This window comes from Macadamia integrifolia, chromosome 8 (genome assembly GCF_013358625.1).
Source record: "Macadamia integrifolia cultivar HAES 741 chromosome 8, SCU_Mint_v3, whole genome shotgun sequence".
NCBI lineage: Eukaryota > Viridiplantae > Streptophyta > Magnoliopsida > Proteales > Proteaceae > Macadamia > Macadamia integrifolia.
This window is the reverse complement of record NC_056564.1, coordinates 6,709,659-6,724,445: the sequence shown is the minus strand read 5'-3', so window position 1 is coordinate 6,724,445 and position 14,787 is coordinate 6,709,659. Positions and strand designations below refer to the sequence as shown.

Sequence of the window (14,787 nt, the reverse complement as noted above, 5' to 3'; positions counted from 1 at the left end):
TTGTATATAACAAGTTTTACTTTACAGTAGTCTTCAGCTCAAATTGGTAGAGTTGTTGGAACATGATCATGTTTGAAACATGTTCCTAGGGGATGGTGGTTCGAATCCATCAAGATCCTTTCTTACTTATTGTTCATAACATAGTAAATTAAGCAATTGTCCACATGAAATAATATCATTCATGATGTGTTCAATAATGGACAAAGCCTAATACCTAAATCAAGTTGATTCTATGATGTTCTTTAGTATGCAAAATGGGTTTTTTGACCTTTTTTTTTTTATTATTATTAGAATGCCTTAGTTGGGTTGCATACCTTATTTGATCAAGCATGCTCTCTACTTTTGTTCAACAATATGATTTGACTTTGGATTCATTTACACTTCCTTAAACATAGAAGTTCTTTAGTTGAAAATACCAAACATATTTGAAACCCTTCCCAAAAGTCATAGTTAATGCTTCCAAGCTAAGTATCACCCTCGTTGAATTTTTACATATCATTTACATTGTCACACTATTGTAGAGATTAACATAAAAAAAAAAAATTGCCTTTTCAGATTCCATGCCGTCCCAACATGTTGTGTATCAATATTTAGTTTACTCACAAATCAATGAGGACATATATTTAGTTAGATGACTACATGTAGTATAGATCAAAGCATATGCATATCTCTCTCTCTCTCTCTCTCTCTATCTCTCTCTCTCTCTCTCTCTCTCTCTCACACACACACACACACACACACCATACAAAAGCCACATGTGCAAATGCACGTGTGTTTTTACTAGTATATATATATATATATATGATGGAAAGGCCTCACATTGGTTGACTTGCTAGCTCCAGAAAACCTCTTCCCATATATTATCCAAGAAATAAAACATTGTAGCAAAAGACTTGTGTATGTATATATACCCTAGAGAGGAGAGAGAAAGAAAGAACACTAGTTGAATGAGTTTAGGACTGATGAGTGAGACTAATAAACTGAATCCAATAGCCTACAGCCCTAAGTTCCCTGGCACCGTTATCCACACCCCCACACTATATCAAAAAAAAAAATCCACACCTCTACATTATTCCACGAGGTGTAAGACTATAAGAGCATTGGGAATAGGTAACTTTGTGCGAATCAGGACCACTTTCATGTAGAAAAGCAATTCCAAAATATGAGAACCTGCTTCAATATCAATAATGGAAAATAGGATTATAACACTTGTCCTCACTTTTCTTATTGATACAAATATACTGTGAAACCCAATATGGAAAATTTACAAAAATATCCACTTTTGTTACATATGGAATTAAAGACATCGTATAATTACACTTCATGTATCCTATGTGTTTGCAGAATCATCTGATTGTATTGGTCAGCATTCAACACATTTCCTTTTTGTTTTCACCCCTCCACACTTTTATAGCGGCTGAAAAATTAGATGGGTGTTGAATCCTAACTTATAAAATTAGAGCAGCGGATCCAATCTCACGTACTCCCTTCCTGTTCGTTAGAAAGAAGACGGCTCCCGGGAAAATCACATCACCTGCTCCAGTCCAGGTTGTCCCTTACAGTGAGGACCCTGCAATCTCAACATCCTTGATTATGTCGAGGAGTGTGGTTGCACTGGTGCATTTCACTGGAACCTGGAGGCAGAAACAGGGAGGCAATGGAGACCAGCGGGTCTTGGAAAATGCCAAATCAAAGATTCCCTCTCAGCTAGGGTTTCTTTGCCTTATTTTAATAACTGCCCCAAATTTTTATTCAACGAGATGCAATGCAATTCGGCTGTCCTAGTCTTGATGGCTCGCCATAGGTCTTAGGCTCCCCTGAACACGTCGATGTGAGAGCTGGCTGATGTTTCTTCCTCTCCCGGTGCTGCATTTTAGAGAAATGTCAATATCATTTTAGGGATGTGTTCATGTATGTCGTTGGGCAGAGTCATGGTTTTAGTTAACTGTGTAATCGACACTCAGGCTATTAGCTCTCTGTCTACCTCAATACTACACTTCCTTTTCTGGTATCAGTAAGGAACTAATTTAAATACTGACCATAGTTTTTGGCAGGAAAGAGCATCACAGAGATTCAGAACTACCTCTGGAAAAAGAGAGAGAGAGAGATTCAGAACCGATGTAGATGCAAAAATCTTTGTTTTCTAAATTGTTCCTTTGTTTGTAGTTATTTCTTCTGTCCTACTAAGTTCTCTTCTTGGTCGAAACAAGATAAAGATAAGAACAAAATAGGATCTTCAGGATTTGACCGCTGTTTTAATTATCTTCCGTTCTAGTAGGCACCTTAAACATGTTCTTCATTTCATGTTTACAACATAAATCTAGTTTGAGTGAACCCAAATAGTGTGACCCTTAGAATTTTGAGAGTCAATATATGGGACCCTTCAAAGTTTGAGGACTTGATGAACCCTTCTGTTTATAGTTCTTTTTGCAGGGATTACAAGGCAACCTGACAAGCAGGCTTTTAATTTTTTGGAGGGGGTATTTCGTGGGAGTCCTTTATTATTTCTGCTAAAATCAAAGAACTCCTAGAACTCTTTGTGGGCTTTCCAACTTTGTGTGTGTTTTAATTATCAACAGATAAATTTATTGTTTTAGTAGAAAATCTAAAGCCAGTTAGTATGGCTACAACCTCAAAGACAATTGTTTGGTTTAGGAGGGATCTCAGGATTGATGCCAATCCTGCCTTAGCTGCGGCTGCTATGGATAGGTTTGTCCTTCCTGTTTATATATGGTGTCCTGCAGAAGAAGGCAGATTCTATCCTGGCCGAGCTTCAAGGTGGTGGCTGAAGAGGTCTCTTGCCCCCTTGGACCGCTCCTTGAGGTCTCTGGGGGCTGCACTTGTGTTTATCAGAGCTGAAAATACTCTTGCAACTCTATTGCAGTGTGTCCATGTCACAGGGGCAACAAAAATAGTATACAACCATCTTTATGGTATGCTTTCATATCAGGTTCTAAACTTTAGTTTATGTCTCTCTATGTCCCTGTCTCTTATACTCTTTAGCAAACAACATTCTTTCTATTTACTTACAGGTCTTTCTTAATGTAAATTTTTTTTTTTTCTCTCGTGTTTGGAAGATGGAAAATGATAACTTCTTCCATTCTACAATACCTTTCTTTCTCCATGTCTTTTAAAGCATATCATGCATATGATCAGATGTATTTGATCGACAACCATCCAAATGACAAATAAATCCCCATGAGGTTTCCTACCTTAAAAAAGCACTGTATAGTCTAGGCTTGGTTTTGATGATCCTTCCTTAAGTTGAATGTCAATAAATCCCTGATTTTTTGCCTCACGAACTCTAATATCCCAAGTAAAATTATCTTCTGTTCTTAAAATTATGTTACCCTACAACTATGTACTTGCATTTTTATATCGTAATTTTCTTAATGACTAGAACTTTATAAGACAGGGAAAAGTTGTTAAAATTTTTTATAGAAGTATGAAGTACAAAATTGTCTTTTCTCTACGCCAGCTAGTAGACGGAATTAATTTTGAACTACCTTTTTTTTTTTACTGTTCCCTCTTTAGATCCTATTTCACTTCCCCGAGATCTTAACATAAAACAAAAGCTAGTGGAAATGGGAATCAGTGTGCAAAGCTTTGATGGAGATTTGTTGCACAATCCATGGGAAGTTCATGATGAAGCAGGACAGGCTTATACAACATTTGATGCATATTGGGATCAATGCTTAGGCATGCCAATCGAGAGTAGCATGGTTCTTCCTCCATGGCAATTGCTTCCAGCCACAGGTATGTTTTTAGATATTTAGTCATATTGAAAGATATTCTCTGAATTATTGATTTGAGCAATGAGGTACTAAATGATGTGCCTTTAGAAAAATGAAAATATCGCATACAAGTGGAATAGAAAGATGAAGTTGGTTCTAGTTGGGCACTTTGCCCTCTTGTTTCTCAGAATGAACCTTGTTATTAGCACAATAGAAGGGTACTGCATATTTATGAACATATGTTCACTAGTAATTTAACATCAGGTCTTGATGTCGATTGTTTAAAATCAATTAATTGCTGTCCATTTGTGAAACTTACGCACAATAAAGGTGCTCATTTTGAGTGCCATTACCATGTTGTTTTTCTTTCACAGGAATAACTGTAAGGTGTTCAATTGAAGAGCTGGGTCTTGAAGATGCATCAGAAAGATCTAGCAATATTTATCTGGAAAAATTATGGTTCCCTGGTTGTAGCAACGCTGATGAGAATCTTACCCAATTCTTGGAAAATGACCTGGTCAACTATTCCAGGAATAGGATGAATGTGGGGGAAATCTCCACTTCTCTGCTATCACCTCACCTTCATTTTGGAGAATTGAGTGTGAGAAAGGTCTCTATCATGTTCGGATGAAGCAGATACAGTGGGCAATGAGTGGGAACTTAAAAGGGTAAGAGAGTGCAAATCAATTCCTCAGGGCCATTGGATTTAGAGAATACTCCCGTTACCTTTGCTTCAACTTCCCATCTACTCATGAGAGACCAGTACTAGAAAACTTGGTACATTTTCCATGGCGTGCTGACCAGGATCATTTTAAGGCTTGGAAAGAGTGACAGACTGGTTACCCCTTAGTGGATGCTGGAATGAGAGTGCTTTGGGCTACAGGATGGGTGCATAACAAGATTAGAGTGATTGTTTCAAGTTTCTTAGTGAAGGTCCTACAGCTTCCGTGGACATGGGGGGTTGAAGTACTTCTGGGAGACCTTGTTGGATGCTGATCTAGAAAGTGATATCCTCGGTTGGCAGTATATCTTTGGGAGCATACCTGATGGTCTTCAACTCAACCATCTAGACAGCCCTGAGGTACACACTCCTATTTACTGGGTTTTCAAATCCGCCATTAATGGATCTCCCCCGTGTATTTTTTTGTTTAACTACTTTTCCAAACAATGGCTTATCAATATTTGCTGGTACTTAAATTTTCGACTTATGAAAGCCTACATGGCTTATACATAACACATCTACTGGAGAAGCTGGGATCTATCTGTGCTGTGCACTGATTTGGTGTCAAATAAGCTGTCTGATTTGCATTTGTGAGAAAAGATCAATTTTGTTTATTAAGCGAAAAAGAAAATATATAGCAAACATAGCATATTTTCATTGTTGATGAAAGTATGAAACTAATATCTAATTCTTGTGGTGACTAAAATTTGTCTTTAGGATGGTTTTCCTTAGACGGAAGACTACACTTTGTTTCCGCTTCTGTCTCCAACTTATTTTATTTCTTCTATTATTGGCATTAGGTTGAAGGCAAAAAATACGATCCAGAGGGAGATTATGTAAGAAACATGCTTCCGCATTTGGCACGAAGACCAACTGAATGGATCCATTGTCCTTGGGTTGCTCCCTTACCTGTGCTTAGAACTGCAGGGGTGGAGTTTGGAGTAAACTAGCCGAAGCCTGTCATTGACATAGAAGTGGCAAGACTACGCCTAAATAAGGCAGTATCTGTCGTGTTAGAATCAGAAGCAGCTGCAAGAGATGCAAATGCAAAGAGGGTGGTGGAGCAATTTTCTGTCAGGATCTCCAACAAAAATGAGAATTTGGCAAATGGAGGGATTGTTTTGAAGGAAAGAATTCCATACAATGCTAATGTGTCTCTTAATCAAAGTGTCTCCAATTTATTCGAGTACAATGTCAAGCACAAAGCTGTGGAAATGACAACGGATGAGGAGTCGAGCACTACAGTTGGATCTTCTGAAATCTCTAAGAAGAAATGCATTGGGAATCAATTTTCTGCTCCAGTCAATTTGCCCATTATGAAGAAGAAAAAATATTCAAACACTTTGTGAACCTTACTACCCAAGCCCATTGTTAAGAATTATAGCAAAGAGAAATGATGACGATGAATGACAATATGAGATGGGAGGAGAGATAAAAACTATTGAGTCTAGTTTCACCAAGATGTCCCATTCAGGTGGAGAAAAACTATCTCGGGTTCAGGAAGAGGATATCAACACCCAGAACTGTGAAGTTGGACTAGCCCTAACAGTAATGGCTGGTTTTGATTCAGGTTCAAAATGTATTTCACATATAAGCTACACTTGTTTTCTTGTAAAAAAAGGTGGAAAGTGAAATTTTCCTGTAAAATAGGATTTCCTGAGTATTAAAACATAAAAATACCAACAAAAAAGAAAAAAAAATTGAGAAAATGGGAAAATTTTCATATAAAAGTAATAAAACATCATTTGCATGAAAAATTCTAAAAACAAAACAAACAGGATAACGAAAGAACATATCAGGTCTCACTGAAGTTCAGAATGAACAATTTGAAACTCAAGCACACATTGTAGGATGGTTAATTCCCTTAATAGATACCAACATTCACACATTCACCAATGAACAGTTACAAACTATCGAGAGAGAAAGAGATTGTGATTGGCATCAAGGAAGTGTTTCAATGTTTGTTTCTCCAGACAGGTGGTAGCACATGAAATGTACGGTCAGGTGAACATACATGTAAAAGATATAAACTTATCACAAATCAACCAAGAGAATGTGTTTGTAAATTTATAACTAACTATTTGCAAGTTTTTTATTTTTGGGTAAAAACTATTTTAAAATTAGAGTTCATAAAATAATGAACACATCACTACCCACAAGCACCAGTGGTCTAGTGGTAGAATAGTACCCTGCCACGGTACAGACCCGGGTTCGATTCCCGGCTGGTGCATTATCTTATTTTTAACTCCAAAAATATTTTGCATCGCTCGCAAGACTCGGCAGCAGACTATAAATTCCTAAAGGTTCCCCTCATTTGCAGTCTCTCGTGTCGCAGGTCTCGTCTTCTATAATGGCGATTTCTACCAACGATTACATTCAAGGTACAGAATCAAAGAATCTCCTTTTAAGTTTTCTTTTGCCCATGGGAAGTTTTCTCTAGGTATTGAATTTATATCAGTTATTTTTAGTAAGTTTGATCCGTCTCTTGTTCTCAGAGAATGGTGGAAGTGATTCAGATTCCAATTGCACTGACGATCCTCCCGATTACTATCAGCCGATCTCGGCAGTTGACGATCAAGAAGACGTTTCCGATCAAGAGAACTCAACTGATGATAAAGGAGACCATGACCCTGGAACTAGCCATTTCGATTCCTTCCGTCCTGGAAACCCTAATATCGACCAATTCTCCAATGGTTTTGTCAATGTCCACCGGGCTGAGAACGGGATTGCGGCTCTACAACTGAACGGAGACGCACATGGGAGCGATGATGATGAAGAAGAAGAAGAGAGGATGACAGAGGCTTCTGATTCGGAGATAGCGAGGGCTTTCAGGGAAGACGAGAGCCGCCGAAACGCTCCCGTGACGCCAGAGAACGCAATGAGGATCATGGACGCCATGCGTGGAGTCTCTTTCGGAGGTGTAACACCCGATTGGGCAAGTCAGGTCCCTGAAGATCGGTGGGTTGATCAGCTTCGGAGGTTAAGACAACCACCCTCCACCACTGCCACCACCACTGGAACAACCCAAAACTAAGAACCATAAGATCATCTTTCTTTTTCTTCTAAGGTCGACTTTGTATTATTCAGTTCTTTACTTATGGTATTATCATGTATACATTTCCAAAACAAAAACGGGAATTCTTCTTCGCTGTTGCTGCATATTTTTTCTCTGTTTGGTTCTTGAAGATTCGTACCTTGGGTTGTATTTTTCTTTCCTTTATCCGATACATATCGGCCTTAACCGATACGAGACCAATCCCAATTTCATTTCATAGCAGTGGGTAAAGCCATAAAAGCCTAATTGATGTCAGAGAAGAAATAGCCGTTAAGAAAAAAAAAAAAAATACAATTTCTTGAGGCCAAAATAGTTGGCTTAGATATGGAAGATACCAGAAACAAAGTCAATGTCAAATGAAGAAGGTACTTGTAATTACAGAATACAGCCTGAATGGAAGTAACAGAGTGATGCAATAAACTGAGTATTATAGCAGATAGGTAGAATCCATGAGGATTCTCACATATTTAAAACTTGTCAACGATCACTCCATCTCTAAGAACCTCATAAGCTTCTCTACTCCTAGATTTCTTCATTCCAGCAGTGAAATTAATCTTGGAACCTTCAGTAGAAACGGTGGTTACTTTTACCCAAATCATCACCTTTGTCTTCATCCCCTCAACATCAACCAGTTTCCCTTTCTCCAAGTACCCAGTCACAGTGGTGGTGAACCGCAGCACCGATGAGTCCTTGTACCCAACCTCACAAACAGAGGGTACATACACAGTCAACTTCCCTGTGTCTTCATTAAACTCGTAGTTGGTGGCATCACGAGGGAAAATTCCTATTGCCATGTCATATTCACGCAACAGGTCTGGTAATGGCTTTTGCATTTTCCCTGCAAAAACATCAAAAAATCTGGTGAACTGAGGGAAAGGGAAAGATGTAGTTCCATTCCTATTCAATGACATTTTGTAATTTTAAATTTAAGACTTCAATCAAGGGGTTTTCCACCAAGTTGTCTCAGACCCTTTTTTAAGGAAGTTTATTTTCAAAGGGCAGTTATCCACAAGGATAAGGGCAGTGCAGACAAGGAGTCAAGGACACTGTTCATGCAGCCAACGAAAAGTTCCCTTATCTGAGGACCATCTGGATTTGCTACTTCATCCGCCCAAGTGACTAAAAAGATGACAACGAGTCTCAAAAAGGAGTATGTTCCATCCAGACCAAGCCTGTGTTCAGTTATCATATCCATGCGTGCTTCACATGAATTCAGGCTAGGTACAAAACAACATAAACCAAGGGAAAAGGGGGATCTTCATGACATTTGTAAAGGAAAAAAGGAAAAAAGGGAGAGGGGAAGAGGAACAGAAAGTTAAAAGGAAGACTGGAGAAGGTAAACACACCTTTGATTTTATTAACCAACCATTTGGCTCCACCTTCAATGCTGCTTGACAGTGACTTTTACATAGGAAGAAAATGTCAGTATCTTTCCCAAAGAAATTTATTGAACAGCAAACAATACTTAACGGATGGATGCAAGAACAAAGCCAGAGTATGATCAAACGAATGACCAGAAATCTTACTGGGTGGATATGGTAGTATTTCCTGATCTATTTCTTCATCACGTGACAGCAATAATGTCACTTAAAAAATTTATTGGTGGTCAATCAGTATAGACCCTTTGAATTGGTCATATGTCATGTTTCATAGTTCCCAGCTCTTGTTGTAATTGTACAATTAGCATTCTGTCCTTTTCTAATAAAATTTGTTACTTATCAAGGAAAAAGGCATCCACAAGATGAACAAGAATATCAGACTATTTGTGGGAAATTCATAAGAAACTAAACTAGGTAAATGGAAAAGTAGTATATTGCTGAAGGAATTTGGTCCGCAGTTGCAACAGAAAACCTAGTGAATGTTTAGAAAGTCAAAATGAAATCTACCATCTAGGAATAATATAGATATCTCAAGGGATCAATAAAGGATGAATACCAATTGCTTACAAAAAATACAGCGTTCCTCGCCCTTTGAGAAGATTCAGTTCTTCATTTAAAGTATGAAAAAATAATTCAGTCCCATAGATGGATTTCAGAAGTTTAAGCCAGCTCTTGCTTTTCAGTCTGCAGACTTCAAGCTGTTTCATTTGGCTTTTTCTCTTCCACTGAGTCGTCATCTAAGAACATCAGTCTTGAGATCATATGAACAAGTCAACTTCAAAGCATGCACCCAATGACAGAATTAAAACAAAATGAAGCACGCTTGCAGTCTTCAACTAGGATGTGAGCCCTACTAATTCCATTTTGCAGTGCAAACGTCCACTTTGGGGAGAAAATGAAACAAAATCCCTTAGTTTCCTGCCCTATCTGAGCTCATCCCCTCCAGCAAACGACAAACAAATTATAACCACAAAGCTCAGATTCTAATAAAGTGAACGATTAAGTGAAACCATGTACTACAGGTGAGTTTCCTTCTTTGTATGCGAGTACGAATTCATTTCTTCCTAATTCCACAAATGACAAGTGACCTAAGCACCCAACAAGCAACCTGATGCCATAGCAACTTTGATTGCCAAATGTGCTTACTGTCTCTTTAGCCGCTTTCAACCCAGATAGTTTTCTTAAATTACCTAACCAAAATCAACCCCCCTCTAATGCAGGAGCAGATTACAAGTAATTAACTCCGTAGTTTATAGCCCCAAACGCAAAATAACCCCTCCAACAAGATACTCAATTATAAGAGAATAAAACCCAAGGATAAGATGCAGTAAATACCCAGCAGGTACAGCAGTAAACAGAACCCCAAAACAGTAGCAGATCACACCCAAAAATCAGACCAAAAAGTAGGAGAGAGAAACCTGCGATTGGGGTTCAAGGAGAGAGGGGCGGCTGGCTCAAAACAGCTCCAATGGGGCTGCAACTTGGATCAAGTGTAAGTCCTGTTGTGGCAACAAAAACCTAAAAAGTTGAACTGGTTCTGATGGCTGGTTGAAAATATCCACAGAATCTTGATTTGAGCCCTTGGAGAGAGAAAGCATAAAGAAAACTTGATAACTGCTGCTGGCCTTGATGCTTGCTGCTGTAACAGGGACTGAAGGTCCCTCTTGTAGCTTGGAACAACCTTTGAATAGGCCTTGCTGATCAGATAATAGCAAAGGGAAAAGAAGGAGATCGACCCCTCTCCTAGTGGAACTAGGATTGCTTGATCGATTCTGAATTTCTGGAACTTCTGGGCAGAATCAATACAATAAGGGCCCGTTTGGTATCGTTCTAAAAAAACGTTTCTGGAGTTTTTTCGTTCTATTGGAACGAAAAAACGGAATCTTCTGTTTGGTGCACTTATGGTCCGTTTCTGTTTTTTTGGAACAAAAAGTGAAAAAAAAAACTGAAAAAACGAGATTGGACGGAACTCCAAAATGGAGTTCCGTCTTCCCAGTTTCGTTCCATTTTACAAAAAAAAAAAAAAAAAAAATTCCCGATAAAAAACTGAAATTTTGAAACACCATTTTTTCGTTTAAAAACTGTGTTTTGACATAGAAACTGAAATTTTCGTTTTTTACACGAAACGGCGTTTTTGGAACAGAAACGATACCAAACAGGCCCTAATAGTAGCCGCAAATAGCAATTGATTAATGGTGATTGAATATAGGGTTAGAAGAGAGAAGAAACAAGATAAAGTGGGGGAGAGGTGGCTGTCTCGGCCAGGGCTTCTCACCCACAACTATCTCAGCAATTCTAAGCAAATCTCTGCAACTTTTATTAATTCAAATCTGAAATTATGAGTACATAAGCTTCTCTATTTATAGAGGGCAGAATAGCAATCGAACTACTACTAGGAGCTAGTTCCCCTATAGGACAAGACACTCCTACTACAACTAGGAATTCAAAATTGGACTAGGAATAATAAACCTATGTGGAAAACAAATAGAGTCCTAAGACAATTTGGAATCGACATACCACTTACTCAACTCGATAGGCCCAATTGCTCACTAATTAATTAAAAACAACCACTAATTATTCCCCTAGCCGATGGGCCCAATTGGCCCTTATTTGTACTTAGCCACTCAGGTGGACTAAGTAGGGGTTCGGCTGGCTTCTTGGCTAGCTACTCAAGTGGACTAAGGCTAGACCCTTCTCCCTCTCATATTTCCTTCCATAATGTGCATCTACATCACCCTCACACCCCCCCCCCCAAAAAAAATCCATAAAACCAAAAAACCAAATTTTTTTTTCAAAGAGGCAGCCAGCACAGATTCTCCCCGAAGCATTTTATCCTAGAGGAATTGTTTCCAGCTAATCAAGTAATTATCTAATCAGCATCTGATTATGGTGGTTCAATCATCATTGCTAATACCACTCTCATTTTCATACCCCTACCCCCTCAGGTTACATGTTTCTGTCATATTGTCATACTACAAGTAATGGGGTGTTCTAATCACAAGCAATTAGGATTAGAAAACCTCAACTACATCCAGGATAGCAGAGATTAGGCACTCAAAATAGAAACCAGAAGTTAACAACTTCCCAACTATAAATTCCCAGAATAGTAGCCAAATTTGGAACTTTCAGAATAGGAAATGAAATAGGAACTAGAACCATAACTAGAAACTAATAGAGAAAGCTCAGAAAATATCAATTAAACCATGTAATAGCAAGTGAAAACAATTGGAAAGTGGGGAATGGAATTAGTAACTGGTGAGACAAAATAGTGAGTGTAAAAAAAAGAAACTAGCATGACAGTATTAGAAACCAAGCCAAGATGGTGATGCAGCAGGTTTTCTAGAAGGTTGTGTATAATCCACCTGTTAGAATACTGTCATGGAGGAACATGCAAGCCCATCAAACTTTCCAGGCACAAAAAATAACAAGCACATAAACCACCTGAAGTTTCCTTTCTTCAGTATACTCCATAAAAGAGGGTTGTCGGTTTTTAAACCTACTCCAAATGGCGTTTTAAGGAGATTCAATATGAAGTTTTGGTAGCCTTTATCACATCATCCCTTTGGGACAAAGGGAAGAGGATCACAATATGGAAAGATGTAGATCACAAACCTTAACAATAAATAAGCTAAAGTGATACAACTGGACCAGACATTTAGGTTGTGTGCAATAAGCTAAGAATAACCACCATGGCCACAACTCTCAATGCACATATTCAAGGACATGAGCAGCCACTTTCTCCTTAGGGCCAACAATTGGGAATAGACTCGGGTGTTTTGATGATTCAAGCATACACAAGTTTCATTCATTACTTATTCCATAATAGCTGTGCCATCAATGGAAGTCCATGCTCCATAAACCCATTACCAGAATTTCATCTAATCTTAAAGGAATGAATTCGCAGATTATCTGGTATATGTATTCTGGGTAACAATATTATAAAAGGGGAGAGATTCATTTTATTTGGAATTTTGAGTATCCTACCGCATCATTATTATTGAGCTGGGGCATAACTTATATCTCTGACAAGCTTTTAAACAGATCTTCCCTCCCATTAACAAAAAACTCCCCATGTATTTCACCATAAAACAAAATTTTCTTATGAAACCAGTGAATAACATTAGTGGAATTATAACAGGATCAGGCCCCCAGCTAGGGCTTCTCCCGAACTAAATTTCCGGCATTTGGCCAATCAATTAAGTTCAGTCAAACAACGATTCCTGAATCCGTGCTTTAATTCTGTAGTCACAGGTGATAGAAGCCTAGAAGGAACCACATTGAACAATCAAAGAAATAAATCGAATTGAAAAATTAAACAGGGGAATTAAGAACAATAAGAACGATTACAGATAAATTATATGAACTCCAGCCTATGGGTTGGAAACCCTATGTGGGAAAAGGGAAAGAGAGAGAGAGAGAGAGAGACAGAGAGAGACAGACATACGTTGAGGTCATCGCCGACGGAGTCGATCTCCTTGTTGGCTCTCTTGCTGAACCAGTAGGATCCCACCTTGTTGAGGACCTGATCCATCAATCCGGTCGGAGTCGTTCTCTGGAGATTAAACGAACCGCTGCTCCTCCTCCTCCGCCTTTCACCTTCCTAGTGTCCTTCGGGATTTTCAAATTAATTAAATAATGCAACTTCTTGGGTCCGCCCCCCACACAAGGATCACGCCCACCCTGACACCCCCTCTCTCTCGCGGAGTAATTTCGCTTTAATTTTTACTGCCATTTCTGCTCCCTTCTATGAGGCCTGTTTGTGGGTAAGTTTTCTCGTATTAAAAAAAAAAAAAAAAAGTGTGTGTGGGTAAGAAAGAAAATATAAATAAAAAAACACACGTTTAACAAAAAAAAAAAAAAAAGGCAAGAAATAGAGTGAGAGAGAATTATGCGTAATTTATGTAGAAAGAAATCAAAGAATCATGTTGAAGTCAAACTCAGCATCCTTTGTTCACTATTTTTTATTTAATTATATTTAAATTTTGTGGAACACACATTAAATTCCTTCCCACATATATATATATATATATATTGATATGAAAACAAAAATTCTATATTCCACCTATTTCATAGTTTTGCACGCTCTGTTTGCTTTCATTCAAAAATAGAAACTACCCTAAAATTTAAATTATTCTTGTGAAAATTCTTGCATGGTGGTTTGGTTACTATAGACTATAGTATTCCTTGTAGGTCTATAATCTATATCAATTAATGATATTTGTGTTTTTGTAAGATTGAAAAAGAAATTTGACATTTATTTCTATTTTGCAATAGTTTAAAAAAAATATAAGAAATAGGAATATTGGGGCTAAGACCCGAGTACCTCCAAGCATCTTTCTTGTTAATATCTTGTGTAATCTCTTATTTTTCCATACCTTTTTTTTATACAAGATAAATCTTTCTTTATTTTCGTAATTTTCATCTTCTGTTCGTTTTTTGTGGATTGCTATAAACCAATATTTGTTTTCCCATTGCAAATCTTATATTAATATTATTTTTGAGAAACATTATTGTTGGATTTTTTTGCTTGAATATTTTTAGTTTCCCATGTAATATGGATAAGACTTAATTGTATTTTTCTACTTTGTCAATGACTAACTATCTTGAGTTTGCTAAACGATTATGTTATTATCATATGTGATGAAGTAAGTTTATGGCTCGTTTAATTTTGTTATGTTGTTTCTGTGTATATAATTATGAACATTAGAAAGCTACTTTCGGTTTATGAGATAAATGATTTTTTGAATTGTAAAAAGGTGTTTGATTTTTTTGTTTCCCAAAACATTTTTAATAGTGTAGTCGGGTTCAAGACACGAGTGAATGCACAATGTTGTAATTATGCAACTCATGAATTAAGGCATGATATTGGAGTTGTAGGTATACTTTGTGGATATGAGC

At 37.7% G+C, this 14,787-nt stretch overlaps 2 protein-coding genes, 1 non-coding gene and 1 pseudogene across 3 annotated transcripts; 3 read left to right on the top strand and 1 right to left on the bottom strand.

Moving 5' to 3' along the window:
- The first annotated feature begins 1,355 nt into the window (after positions 1 to 1,355).
- Positions 1,356 to 6,102, top strand: LOC122085856 (annotated as a pseudogene).
- A 512-nt stretch (positions 6,103 to 6,614) lies between these two features.
- TRNAG-GCC lies at positions 6,615 to 6,685 on the top strand. The gene has a single exon. It is a non-coding gene; the product is annotated as a tRNA-Gly (tRNA).
- Positions 6,686 to 6,696: 11 nt separating this feature from the next.
- Positions 6,697 to 7,614, top strand: LOC122085857. Its single transcript, XM_042654453.1, has 2 exons — positions 6,697 to 6,836; positions 6,951 to 7,614. Exons 1-2 carry the CDS (start codon positions 6,806 to 6,808, stop codon positions 7,487 to 7,489), a joined length of 570 nt encoding a protein of 189 aa, XP_042510387.1. The 5' UTR covers positions 6,697 to 6,805; the 3' UTR covers positions 7,490 to 7,614.
- Positions 7,615 to 7,785: 171 nt separating this feature from the next.
- On the bottom strand, positions 7,786 to 13,532 carry LOC122085858 (uncharacterized protein At5g01610-like). The gene is made up of 3 exons (XM_042654454.1): positions 13,334 to 13,532; positions 8,857 to 8,911; positions 7,786 to 8,348 (listed from the first exon to the last, which is right to left on the bottom strand). Exons 1-3 carry the CDS (start codon positions 13,418 to 13,420, stop codon positions 7,978 to 7,980), a joined length of 513 nt encoding a protein of 170 aa, XP_042510388.1. The 5' UTR covers positions 13,421 to 13,532; the 3' UTR covers positions 7,786 to 7,977.
- Between the last annotated feature and the right edge of the window lie 1,255 nt (positions 13,533 to 14,787).